The sequence below is a fragment of the Chiroxiphia lanceolata genome, chromosome 11, assembly GCF_009829145.1.
Source record: "Chiroxiphia lanceolata isolate bChiLan1 chromosome 11, bChiLan1.pri, whole genome shotgun sequence".
In the NCBI taxonomy this organism is placed as follows: Eukaryota; Metazoa; Chordata; class Aves; order Passeriformes; family Pipridae; genus Chiroxiphia; species Chiroxiphia lanceolata.
In genome coordinates, this window is record NC_045647.1 from 12,782,751 (window position 1) to 12,796,867 (window position 14,117).

The 14,117-nt window shown below is 38.7% G+C and overlaps 1 protein-coding gene across 37 annotated transcripts in view; it reads right to left on the reverse strand.

Annotated features, from left to right (window-relative positions):
* The window catches only part of SLMAP (sarcolemma associated protein), an 86,489-nt gene that overhangs the window by 51,724 nt on the left and 20,648 nt on the right, over positions 1-14,117 (reverse strand). For 17 of the 37 annotated variants that reach the window (XM_032698585.1, XM_032698587.1, XM_032698569.1 and 14 more), the window contains exon 2: positions 686-839. In XM_032698585.1, the coding sequence (XP_032554476.1) occupies positions 686-839 (154 nt within the window). Of the gene's footprint in view, positions 1-685; positions 840-3,237; positions 3,257-3,353; positions 3,572-12,460; positions 12,598-14,117 lie in introns of those variants that run through there. The other 20 variants (XM_032698597.1, XM_032698588.1, XM_032698596.1 and 17 more) reach the window with 4 other exon arrangements.

The window sequence follows — 14,117 nt, forward strand, 5'->3', positions numbered from 1 at the left end:
TGCAAATAATTGCTGATAAAAACAAGTAAAATCTAATTTTTCTTCCAACTAAATCTTACAATTAAAATTGTTTTAGTCTAAATACACTTGAACAAATTCAGCTTCTCTGAGTGAGAGCAGCATCTCATCAAATTAACAGTTCCAGGTTCATCAGATGCAATGTATTCCTTTGATTTCTTCCACGTGTACTGCTAGTATTCATAAATATTTGCAATCACTTCTCATGGAAACATTTTAAGTAACCCCCAGACAATTTCAACTAGACATCCTGGACTTGAATCTCTGCAACATCATCTTTGAGAAAAGTGAAACAACGTGATGAGACCTTCACTACAATGAATCACTCAAAAATACTACAGCTCCAGAAGCTCTCCATGACAAAACATTTCACCACCACCATTGCTTAACAATGTTTTCTTTAACCTTCATTAACCTTCCTCTGATACTTCAGAGTTGAGAACTATAACCTACTTGGCTAAAGATGAAATCATGAGTAACAAATGGAGCAGGCACTGTCTTTCTGTTTTGTTCACTTAATGCCCTTGAAAAATTCTACTGTTGTACTATGGATTGGTTTGTTGGGCTTTGGAGGGGTTACAATGGGAATGCTATTTACTTTTAAACACTGAATTGCAATCAGATGTTCTAAATAAACACACTTGAAAAAACAGAAAATGATCCATACCCTTACCTTTCCGCGTGTTCTCCGTCACATCTACACCAAACTGGATGATGTCACCCGACATTATTTCACATGGTGGGCTTTCCTCAGATCCTCTACTCAGTCTCTGACTATTAATAAAGGTACCATTACTACTTTTAGTGTCTTGAAGATAGAACTGTAAAAACAAACAAAAAGAATAGTAAAATATCTGTGAAAATAAGACAACTATGATGAAACATAAGTTCAAGTAGAATTTTATTTGCTAGAAAATATAACTTGATCTCCCAGTATAGAAGAGAATAAACGTGTCAAACTCAAAACACCCTCAGGATGCAACACCTTCCCATTATCAAGAAATATTTGTATTTGATTTTTAGCTGTTGAACATGCAATTGAATCCTAGTAAATACATTATGGAAATAATTGCTACAAACTATATTTGAACAACTGCCTGCACAGAAAGGAACAGACACCATTAGCAACAATACCTTTTGCCATATATATGTAAGAATTTATATTTATGTTGATCAACACACAAAAATTCTAACTGCTCATACATTTAAGGTAACAGTGTTCCATGATAAACTTGTTGTAGGGAAGATTAGCACTGAGGACATAAGGAAAAGCTTTATCAGAAGACAGAATTCAGGAACCATAAGACCATGGTGAAACTAAGGGAAAACAACAGGCTGCTTTTACCTCTCAGCCAACACTAGTTCATGCCACTAAGTTAATCTCAAGATTGCTGCATCAAGTGCCTTTGTAAATATCCATCTGTAGAGTTAATTAAATGTTAATAGCAACTTATTGAATCTGAAACTGCTTATGACACAAGACTTGTAGTCAAAACTGCTGCATCTGAGAACAGGTTACAAATGAGTCACCTGGCAGGAGACTGGAGTCTCTGGCTAAGACCTGATGAGCAGAGGGCATCAAAGAGGGGACTGGGATGTTACGAACTAGCCAGGTGGAACTACTGAAATGAGTCAGTCACAGCAGTTCAAGCTGACAACAGTTACTACAGAAACCTGGTGGGATGGTAAAAATCCCTGGCTTCCTGCACTCATAAAGGATCTCATCAAGTCCCAAAGCAGGCATAAGGTCGGGGGAAGATATTGCCTTCAGAGAAATCAATGTATTCCCATGTTTTGCTTACAGAAGCAATTGACTCCTTTTTTTTTAAGGATTCCATGCAGAATTTGGCATGCTTTTATTTGCCCCTATCATTGCACTCCTCAAAAAAGTGATACATAACTCAAAACCATAGTGTCGAGGGAAAAGGTGGGTTTAGAATGCAGTGAGAGCTCAGCACCAGGGCTCTTCAGATCTTATACTGGAAAATGACACCAAGTATGTGAGACATATCTCATATGCTTACCCCAAGGAGCACAAAGCAGCAGCCCTAACTGGAGAGCTTGAATTGCATTCTGTCCAGGACATGGGACTCAGTGCAGTAATCAAGGGGAATGCCAGCACAGGAAAGCTCAGATAGGTGTATGATGTGACAGAATGAAAAGCAGTATGTGAAAGACTTTTTTTTTTTACCCCAACAGATATGCTTTAGATCTTAAATTGAAGGAAGAGAAAATAAAGATGAAGGCAAACACAAATTAAGGATAACAAATTATGACTGTATTCACTGCATTAATAATCAGACCCACCCTACTCTAAGTAATACTCTCCATATTATGAAATACTATCTATTAATATAATAGTATATAATATAGCTTTTATAACAGTTATACATTTAAAAGCCAATCAAATTAATTAGCTTGTTAATTTAACAGTCTGAAAGGACTGAACCCTTTCATGATTCAGTGCACAGATAATTATTTTTTGCTTCCTGTTTGTTTTCAATTAGCCTTCTGCTTCATTTGAAAATTCTCCTGTTATGAAAAAGTGAGTCACAGGCAAGGAGAAACAAATACTGTGCTTATTTACTTTTCCCCACCCTTTTCTTCCCTATGCATAATACCTGCCTTTTATCCCTCCCAACTTTTTGATTAATCACTGCCCCTTGCAAACACACTTCTGCAGAATCTGCAAACAGGGCACAAGTGAGACAGCACAAGGAAATACAGGAGAGAGACCACAGGAAAAGAAGCGAAACACAGCATCAGCCACACAAAACTCACAAAACAGGAGCAGACACAAAATTCAAACTGCAAAATGAAATCTGTAAACAAATGGCCACAGAAAATACAAATTACATGTAATATTATATAACTGGTGTCCAGTAAGTGCATACTACTGAACTGCATTATGTACATTTTAGGAAAGTGATAATCTTCAAGTCTTTTCATCCTGTTTGTAAATACTCTTCTTCCTGCCTCTGGTAAAGAAATAAGTAATAGCAGCCACATGTTAATAGCTGATGTCTAAGGAAGGGGAAATGCACTGACTTCAAGTCCTGGCATAAAGGATTCGGTTCTCTTTAATGGAGCCACTGCTCAGCAACCTGCTGAGCTGGTCCCTTCCACGCAGCGAATTCAAATGTTACTTCCCTACCAGTTTTCACCAGTTCAAGTGATCTTTCTCAAAGGTCAGTCCCTCCATCACTTTTGCATAATTACCAAAGTTATCTTTAGGAAACAAAATCAAGCGCAAGCCCTAAAGCAAACGTGTCCATCCATGAACTGGCACTCCTGGCCGCACACTGCTATGTGATGCACTGCTAATTACACAGTACCCTCGGCGGGCTCTGCAGCTCCCGAACCAACGCCTTTGCCTCAGCAGCTGTGTCACACAGCGCCGTCTGCGAAACCATTTGTCCTTCCTGCTTCTCAGCGCAGCCCAGGCTCGGGCAGCAGTGCCAGCTCTCGGAGCGGGGATGAATCCTTCCCTTCCCAGCGCTCGCTGCCGAGCTGCTCCACCACCCCTTCACTTGGACCGGCTCAGGCGTTTGTTTAGTCACCGCAAACCAGTTTCGAGAGCTGACGCAAGTTACACGAGGAGGTGCTTCAGCCGGTACTGCCGGAAAAAAGGGCAGCATATATTGGCCTAATTATACCGGCTTTCATAAATCACACCTCGCTTCAGAGGAAAGTCCCAGCCTTTGTGTTCCTCATATTAACAACGAGTTCGACCAAGAGCAGAGAAGGTGGCTCACACACATTCAAAACAACTCAGCTTTTGAGGACTCTGAAAGGATCATCACATCCTTAATTCACACAGTAACTATGTGTATCATTTGAGTGGTGGTTCCCCCTTTCTCAAAAAATACAAGGTAACAAAGTATTCAAGAAACTTACTCTCCATTATCATAACACCTCAGACAAAAAGAGATATCCCAGCCGGTACTTCCTCTTTAATAATTTATTCTTTACATCCCCTCTCATTTATACACCATTAATAAGCTCAGTTAATCGCAGACACCTTACCATGCTGCTTCTACAAAATTTCTGAAATCTTTATTCTAAAATAAAACTTGTAGTTTGTCAGTACACTCAAACTTCTCCAGTACAGTCCATCCTTAGAAACTACATTGAGGAAGTTTCCTACAGATTTTTGTTTCCCTGCTTTGCAAGGAATTATGTACTTATTTCACACATTTCATATTTATAACATTTCAAGGTACCATTCAGTTTTGCAAATGGAACAAAAAAGTACCTCCTCTGCTCTGACCTGTGGTGTACAAAAATCACATTCCATTTAAGTTCCATTGCTTTCTAGGTCAATGACTCAGAGGAGTATCAACAACCTGCTAAATCACAGTCCACGTGTTATTTTCATGCAGTTAGATACCACTATGATTTTTCCCCATAACAAATTCCTAATATTTCCTGATTAGTGAAATAAGAATTCTTCCACAGGGGTTCCAGACTATAAGATATTAAAGTTAAGCACATAAAATACATCAATTTTAACTGACATCAAGAAGTTGCAAATTGCTCCAGGAGGACAGATTTTAACCTTATTTATGAAATGTAGGTAAACCGTTTTCTTCAAAGAAATAAAAACAAATAACAACAACAAAGCTGATTCTGTTTCATGATTACTACTGTAACACCTTTGAGAGGGAGGTTGAAAAGAACTCCTTACTTAGCCTGACAAGTGAGAATGTCATGAGGTGTTCTGGTTCCCAAGCCATATGCAGGCCTGATATAGGGTGAGACACTTCTGAAGGATCTCAGAGAAGACAAAAAACAGGCTCAGAGATGCACAGAAAATCTTGCAAAGAAAGTAGCACACTTTTTCAGTGATTTAATTACCTGGATTTAATTACAGTCTAACAACAGGAACAAACAACTGACCAACTTTTTAATATTTCTAATATTTGCTATCACTGTGTACAGCCATCCTTTGCCATTCTAAGGGCACGTTACTGCTACTCCATCTAACTCAGCTTGAAACTGCAGTTCAGGACATTATGCTGAGAGTTACACTGAGGAGAATTACTGGAGAACTGAGTTTGTCTACAGAGATTTGAGACTCAGTATGTGAAGAGGAACCACTTCTACATCAAAAAATGCAGACACAAACCACAGCATATAGTCAAAGCTATTTCAGCCTTATTCCATAGCTGAATTAATAATTAATAAGTACCAAAATGTAGGCTATTGGCTTTTACAGAAAGTCAAACATTATTGTATTTTATTTATTGCATATATTTTCGCTGCCTAGACAACTAATGTAGAAAGAGAATCTCAATTTCAGAACATCCTAGTTTACCATTCTTCTCCTCATCCTTTATTCCCTGTATGAAAGTAGTAAACACAACTCCCATGTGCTTCAGGGTCCCATTAAACCTTTGAGGCTTCGAGGCATTAGCTTAAACCAGAAAGACTTAAATTAATTTGTCAAATTCTGAACTACAGCCACTAAGGAGATGGCAGCTTCACTTTTGCCATGGTTACTGCCACCAAGGGGTAGCAAGGCTGTCAGCCACAGCAGTTAAGCCATAAAATGCTGCAGTTAACGATGACAGATTCTTCCCCTACTCACAATACATAATCATTGAACAATTAATGCAGGCATTATAAATGCACCCTGAGTATTAAAGCTAATACTCAAAAGCAGCAAGTAAACAGGATCTAGAAACTGGAATACTTGCCCTGGAGTAATGCTTGAGCTCAGAATTTGACTAAGCAATAGCACGACTGTGTTCAATTACTCGTTTAATGCTGAGAACTCAACTAGGAAGAGAAGTACATTGAGCACAAGTCAGGCTGTGCAAGGCCAAAGACTTGAAAACAATACATACCAGGGTCAAACTAACATGGCCAACATCTGTCACGTTTGCAGCTAGGAAGCTTTTCTCTCATACTGTTAAAAGAATATTTTATCTTCCTTGAAGTGTTAACACTGGGTATTTCTCATTTGGGGGGCAGCACTTCTGCTAACAGAGTACACTGTGCAAACCACACTGAATTCCAGGTCAGCCCTTTGGCTGCAAGATAGAGAAGTTCAAATGCTAAATTATCTCCAGATCCAATTGATTGAGTTCTTCATTCTGGTCTGCTTAGACAGATCCTAAATTCCATTCCTCTCACTTGCCTAACTCCACCCGCCTATCAAGGAAGTAGAAGAATTTGTCTCCATAAGCAAGCATAATTCACAGGGTGGGGTACAGCAAGCAAAATTGCTTTTCTATTTAGTTTTCTAGTTCTTAAACACACAGATCTAATAGCTTTTCGCTTACTAAACTCCAGATCCTTCAACTTAGAAACAAAATGAGTTTATTAAGTTTAGAGATATTTTTAAAATGATTCAAGCTACCCCAGGCAGGCACACGCTATGAAACTAAAAGCAACCAGCTGTGAAGAAAGGGATTTTCCAGTCAGATTGAACGGAGTGAAGGAGTGGCAGTTGGCTATTCAGGGACCATAACTATTAAATATCTCCAGAGTGAAGTAAAACTTGCTAGTAGTTTTCAGTAACATCTTTGAAGAAAATAATAAACTTAATCACTCTTTCCGTGCACTAATGAAAAAGAGAAAAAAGTAACCTTCTTTGATATAGCACTGGACAAAAAAAAGTCACTCCAAATTTTCAACTCAAAGTGTAAGCCTAATGTAAATCCAGCTACTCTGATGAAAAAAAGGTTAAAATCCTCAGCTACCCCCAGGAATTCAGTGCTATCCTTCCAAACCTGCCAGTAGCTCCAAGGGGCAGGAAGGAAAGGACAGCAGGGAATATGCTCTTCTGCTGACCAAGTTGTTCCGTGTCTGTTTACACCTTGAAGTTTTGTTGACTGCACTGCCAGGACAACCCTGCTGGTTGCTCATACCTGTTGTCAAGCAAAATAAACGGCAGCAGTAAAAGTGGTTTTGTGCCAGCATAACCAAGTCTGGGTATAAACACAGTTTGGCCTTTCCAGATGTATTTGAAGTGCTGTAAAATATTAATCCCTCTGCTGCTCGCCATGTCCTGGTCATTTAAGTGCTCTGAAGTTCACTACAGGCCCTGTCACTCAGCTTAACTTTTGTGTGAGCAGAGTCTGCAGACTTTGCCTGAAAAGGAAACAGGGGCTACAACGGGGAAGGGAAGACGGATGGATTTTTGGGGAGCAGGAGGAGGAAGCACCTTAGGTAGGTAGGTAGTGCCCAGCATGGAGAGGAAGCAACAGCTTAACCTGTGCCCAAAACACAAGCTTCTCTACAACCCTGAGTTGCTCCGGTGTGTTCCTCGGTAGCAAAATCATAGAATCATAGAATTAGTTGTGTTGGAAAAGACCTCTGAGATCATCAAGTCCAACCCCTGATCCAACACTGCTGTGGTTACTAGACCATGGCACTGATGCCACATCCAGTCTCATCTTAAAAACCTCCAGGGACAGAGGATCCACCACTTCCCTGGGCAGCCCATTCCAATGCCTGATCACCCTCTCCGTAAAGAATTTCTTCCTAATATTATAAATAAAAATGTCACCTTTCTCAACAGAACAAAGCAAACATGCCCAGGTGTGCTGTACCTCCAAATGTTTCAGCACAGACCTCTTTTTTGACAAACAACTTTGCAATGCTTTTTTTAACTGGGAAGCTCTACAGATACACTTACACTTATCAGAATTTTAAAAACATTCACAAAAAAAGAAACACATGAAAGCATGTTTGCAGAGTTAATGCCACCTCCTACTTGTTGTGCCTATTAGGTACAAGTGTTTACTTTCTAAATCACTATCTGACCCTCACATTTGCAAGTAGTTGTAACTGAACCTGTCTGATGGTGAAAAGCTGAGGACTTAAGGTTACCATTAGTCAATAGCTCTATACTATTCTTTAATATTTGCAGGTATCCACATAATCTACTTTACATCAAAAAAACTCAGAAAGAGGACATCAGACATTTACTTTATAAGGATTTTTTAAATTTGTATAAGGAAGCGGTCATTATTAACAAAAAAGCTACTAAAAAGATTAAGCAATACTTTTTAATTATTCAGTTTTACAACTAGGAATGTAGAGTTTAAAAACATTCTCTTCAAAGGGTTTCAGCTATTTATTACCAAATATAATTCTCAAGCAGTATTCTTGCATTTTCAAAGTAATTAATACTAAAGAGATTGGCAGAATATGGCTAAAAGTTTAAATGGAGGACCTCAAACTACATCACAATCCAAGTTCTCTAGTTTAAAACCAAAGGAAAAAACTCTACTCACAATTCAAGGTTTGTGCACGTGTATGAAAACGAGGAGGAAAATCTCCACCACCTGTCTGTAATTATGCATTGCTGCCCTCAACTCCAATCCACAGTCCCCCACACCTTTCACAACCATTATACCATTCCAGACCGAGGTCTTCAATTTACCTGTGGTATTGGACAAAAGAAATGAGGCAGCTGAACCCACCACCATCCTGGTTATCTGCCTCTTACCCATCAGAGAAAGCAGCAAAGTTGGCTCAATGGTAGGGACAGCTGAACAACCCAGTGTGGTTTCAGAATTCCTATCATTTTCAGTTTGCCTAATTTGGTTGGTACATAACAATGACCTGGGCTAAAAATGAGCCTACTTCAGAAGCTGGTTCCTAAGCCATGTACTCACACCTCCACAGCAGCAGCATCAGTCAAGAAGAGAATGGCAGAGAGCAGGCTGTATTTACAATGTCAACCACCTGATTTCTGTCAACTGTTCTATGTCAGAGTCAGTACATAAAGTACATAAGTACTTAAAATACAGTTCATAACCAGAACTTGAAGTTCTCTGCATTAGGAGACAGCTGTCAGAAACCATGATGATCTGCATCATCTTTGCTTTTATGAAATATATGCTTTTTCATAAATACATAGCTCTGGGCACCTCAGTACTAGAGACAAGGAGCTCCTGGAATGAGTCTAGGGGAGGGCAACAAAGATGATTAAGGGACTGGAGCATCTCTGTTATGAGAAAAGGTTGAGGCAGCTGGTCCTGTTGAGCCTCAAGAAGAGACAAATGAGAGGAGATCTCATCAATGTCTGTCAGTGTCTGCAGGGAGGTGTCAGAGAAGGGACCAGGCTCTGCTTGGGGTTGCTGAGCAACAGGACAAGAGGAAAGGGGCAGAAATTGATGCCCAGGAAGTTCCACCTCAACATGAGGAAGAACTTTTCCTGTGCAGTGACTGAGCACTGGAACAGATTGGCCAGAAAGGTTGTGGAGTCTCCCTCACTGAAGATGTTCCAGAACCATCTGGACACAATCCTGTGCCATGTGCTCCTGCTTGAGCAGGGAGATTGGACCAAATGCCCCACTGTGGTCCCTCCCAACCTGACCCATTCTGGGATTCTGTGAAAATATAAGTAAACAAACTGCATTACAATTTCTGACTCCCCCAACAACCCCATGGACAGCACAGACCTGCATGAACATCACTAACCCACCTTCAGATTGCTTTTATTTACATCAACTCTAAAAGGAACTATCAACACTCCAAACATCTAAAACAAGGAAACTGGAAAAAATACAGTAGTACTATGATGATGGTAGTTTATATGGGAAAAAATCCTTCCTATGAGATGATCATATACCTTTATTAAAGTAATAGATCATACTGAAAACAACATTTCTCCTCCAACTGTGCACTCATCCAAAACTTTGTACAACCACCATGAACAGAAACATTATCAGAAAGGATGGTTGCCTTTCCTCACCTACTTGCCTTCACTCTCCTCTTGCAGAACTGGTGGCATTCAAATAACCTCACAAAGTACTTCCTAGAAACAAGACTTTCTAACCAAACTTGACAGTTGTGCAGTTAACACCTCCCAATAATCACATTCCACAATGGCAAAATGCAGTCAAACACTCAGTCACAGAAGAACAAGCCCTGGCCACCCCCTACTATGCAGTAAGGCCTCCTTCCTCAACACTCTGTAGTAAGCACATTCACATAGAAGGTTCATGCTGAAGGATGTGAGCTGAAGCAATCACAGGCTTGATACATAATATTAATCCCTCTTCTACATAAAATTTTCTGCAGGAAGCACAAGGTACAGAATGAAGAAGTTGAGAAAGGTACAAGTTGCTCACAAGTGCTGATCTATCCATAGATTACTCAAATAATCCAGAAAGGCATTCACTGTCAAAAGGAGCAGAATGACAAGATACTCGCCAAAAACCTCAAGATAAAATGTTTTACCACAAAATGTGACAACACCATACAAAAATAGATCCCTCTCTACACATCAATGTCACTACTTTTGATGCAAAAAGCTATTTTTAAAAAGAAGAGATGTAGAGGAAGAGTTCTAATTTACAAGTAATTTGGTTTATATATAGCTGACTGACTTGCTACAGTGAGACATCTGTCACCATAGTTACTAATTACTACTCCTTAGAATGTCTCTTTTACTTCACTTTTGTCCTCACAGTTCGCAAGAATTTCTGAATATCAGCCTTCTGCTACAAATTCTGGATGGTTTCGGGACAACTAGAACAATTTTAAATTTATTCTCTTCACAGATGAATGAAAGTCTGTCCCTTCACATATGCCAGGCTTTAAAACTTCCTCTTTTACAGAAAACACAGAACAGATTAAGGACATTAACAGCCTCAGAAAAGGAAATGCAACTCCATTCTGAATATAGACAATGTAGAAAAGTTTCTTAAAAAAAAAAATCCCTAAACTCAGTACTAATTATATACTATTTTCTTGAGGAAAACAAAGGATATTTAATTTTCAGCCTACGTGAAAATTCTCAAGTACTATTTTGATTCCATGTGAAATTCTCATCCTGAAAATGCTGAGATTTGATAAAGTGCAATCAAGAAAAAGATTCCCAAGAAATGATTACTCACACATCACTCCAAGATGCTCAAACTGACTCAACAGAATACTAAAGCAACATAAAAAGTGACTTATTTTCTCTTCCTGCTGTCACAGATGACAATGTCTTATACAACATACAGACTTTGAAAAAAACTTTCCTGCTCCATATTAAAAAGCTGACTCGTGCAATGGACTCATAAAACCAGTAAAACAGATGAAGAACAGGTTTCTAGAAGGAAATTGAAACTTCTTGCAAAGAAGTTTTGTGCTTTATTTCATTAAGGAAGCTCAGCCTCTTGTTACACCAGACATTTCTACAAGCCATGTATCACATACCACTGTGACACCAGTGATTACTTTGTATCATTTACATCGACTTCTCTGTCCACATCAAACACTGACCCAGGGGAAAACACACGGCCAAGGTGACTTTTTGAGGTTTCACTGAATGCTCCTGTGTTCTCTGTGTTAATCAACTACGGAAATACATTGTAACTTAATATGGCTTTAAAATAAAGAAACAAAACACCTTAATAGCCCATTACCCAGAAACTTAGGCTTCCTCAGGATAATCACTTCTAAGTGTAAAGTATTGGTGAAATACTCATCAATCCCGATGCCATTACAGGAATACTTGCCCACAAAACTAAACTGAGAGCTAAACACAATTATTTACTATCATAAACGGAATGAGAGTTTGGCAAAACGACACAGTCAAACTTTGCGACGAGGAAAGTAAACACACTCTTGAAGTGTACAAAGTCCCAGAGACTGTTTGTAGGACACATGAATCCAGATAAAATAAATAAGCTGTGCAAAGAGCAGGTTCCCACATATAACCGCAATTTCTTTTCAAATACATGTTTCTAAAGGTTTGAAATGTATCATTGCAATTTACTCTTGCCTTCAGGAGGCAAAAGCCCCCATAAATATCCTGCACTAGGGAAAAATGCTAAGGCTATTCAGAAAACTAAAATTTTTATTCTTAAATTCACAATCAAAAAATAGTTAAACCTGATAGTTAACATTCTTTGGCCAACTTAATGAAGTGCAAGACCATAATAAACTGTGGGTTTGTCTCTGACAATTGCAATGAAAATTATGACATAAAAATGAAGATTTGTCTTGTTTGGATAGAACTGTGCCCTAATTTAAGAGCACAAAGGTAAGGCATAAATCTCTCCTGGTCTTTAAATTTTGACTGACCTTATGAAAACCTTGCATAAATAAAAACTAAAATCAAATATCTTCAACACCTACTAAAGAAACCCACTAAATTGTTTTTGTGGAAGAACACTGAAGAATAGGCAAAAATGACACAAAAAGTAGAAGATAAAGGGGGAAAAATGTTTTAAAAATAAGAGGAAATCTTGAAATACTGTCAGCATCTGTCCATAAATACTCAGAAAGAAAAATGCAACACTAATATTATCCATTGTTTCTGCTTCCTCGAAAATCTTGAGCTAATAAGATACCCAAGTGACTAACAGAAAATTAACTGAAATGGAAATTTTCCTAAAGAAAACTGGGCTACTAAACTTCTATCAGCAAAGAATTACATTTTTCATTTGCAAGCAAATTGAAGAAAAACCACAACAGAAGCTGAGATTACCAGATACTCCGCCAGGAGAGAAGATCTACTCATATGAAAGCACAAGGAATGAGGCAGCTCGTTAGTTTATCAGGAAACTCCAACTCCCAACATAACCCCAGACATTTCAAGGCAGGTGCAGAACTGCAAAAGCTGCTTAACTGTCTTGCTACTCGCTGCTAAGTTTCTAAATTAGTTAATCATTACATCAAAGCTCCTCTGCTCCTGCTAAAGGAGAATCTCCTCTCACATGTTGACTTTTCAACTGCTTAGAGAATAAAGGGAGAAGTTGTTTTCAAACTTTTCTCATTTCTGCTCCTTCCACACCAGGCACTGTGTGTACCTACTGTCATTAATTCCATACTGCTGCTGGTTTACAGCAGAGAAAACTCCCAGTGATCACACAGTCAGATAAAGAAAAAACCACATCAGATTTCACAGACACATCCAACTGCAATGAAATAGTGGTTTGGTATTGCCACAATAACACTACATAAAACTCTAAAAATATCAGGAAGAAGTTGTCTCCCTTCCTTTTAACAAGGGACATTCTGTCTGAAAGGACTTGTCTAATCTGACTACAATATTTTTACTTTTTTTAAACAAAGATCTGCAGCAGGCCTAGTTAATTCAGCTCTCCTTTGCAAAAAGCAAAAATTTCTTGCTCTCTGACATCATCTGCTCCTGAACTATTTATTAACAGCTGACAGGTGTCACAAGGAAAATAATGTTCAGCACATTCCTAAATTACAGTTGAAGTGACCATACTGAGCTTAATGTTATGGTGATAAAAATTCAAGGCAGCCAATAAAGATGCAGAAGTACAAGTCCTGACTGAAAGGAACTGCCTAAGTACACATGACACTGCACTAATTTTAATCATGTCAAACTAGATATTTTTGTAACAGGTCCAAACCACAAATATTACCCAAATAGAGTGTAGTGAGAGTTCACCACACAGTTCCTCATACTGAAAACAAGGGGTCACCAGAGCAATATGCTCCTCCCTTGCTTTTCTGAAGACTTCTCTGTATCAAGTAAGGACCAAAACTTTTTCTTTTTTTTAAAAAATACTAAATTTAATTTATTTTCATTCTGTGTTTTGAACTCCAGCATTCCACACAGAGAGCAAATGCAATTAACTGGAAACCAAACACCGAAAGAGAAGGGTGCGGCTCCATCCAAAGACGGAAAATTCATTTTCCAGCACAGAGGAGAAATTTGACAATTGGGAGTTTAATATTTGTACTCAAGGCACTGCCAAGCCATACCTCCAACAAAGTGAGAGCGAAAATAGTCTGGGAGGAGGCTGTATTTATTTGAAATGCATTCCTGGGTCAAGATTTTCAACGCAAGTAGTAATTAAATGCTGGTATTTATGAACAAAGGCTGATTTATTCTGGTGCTCATTTGAGATCCACAATTTTACAATTAAAAAAAGATGGATTTTTTAAGCTTAAGTTAAGAAATCCACATATGGAAATAGGTCTGCCAGCAACATGAGCTGGTTGTATGGGCTGCTTTTTGATAGGCAATCTTAAAGAATATTAATCAGCCATTTCTTTAGCTGTGTCCTACTGGTTTCAAAAAAAAAAACTAGGGGCAGGTGCTGCAGCCTTCTCACAGGTTCCCAACGCCAGAAGAACCTTCTCACAGGTTCCCAACACCAGAACAACCC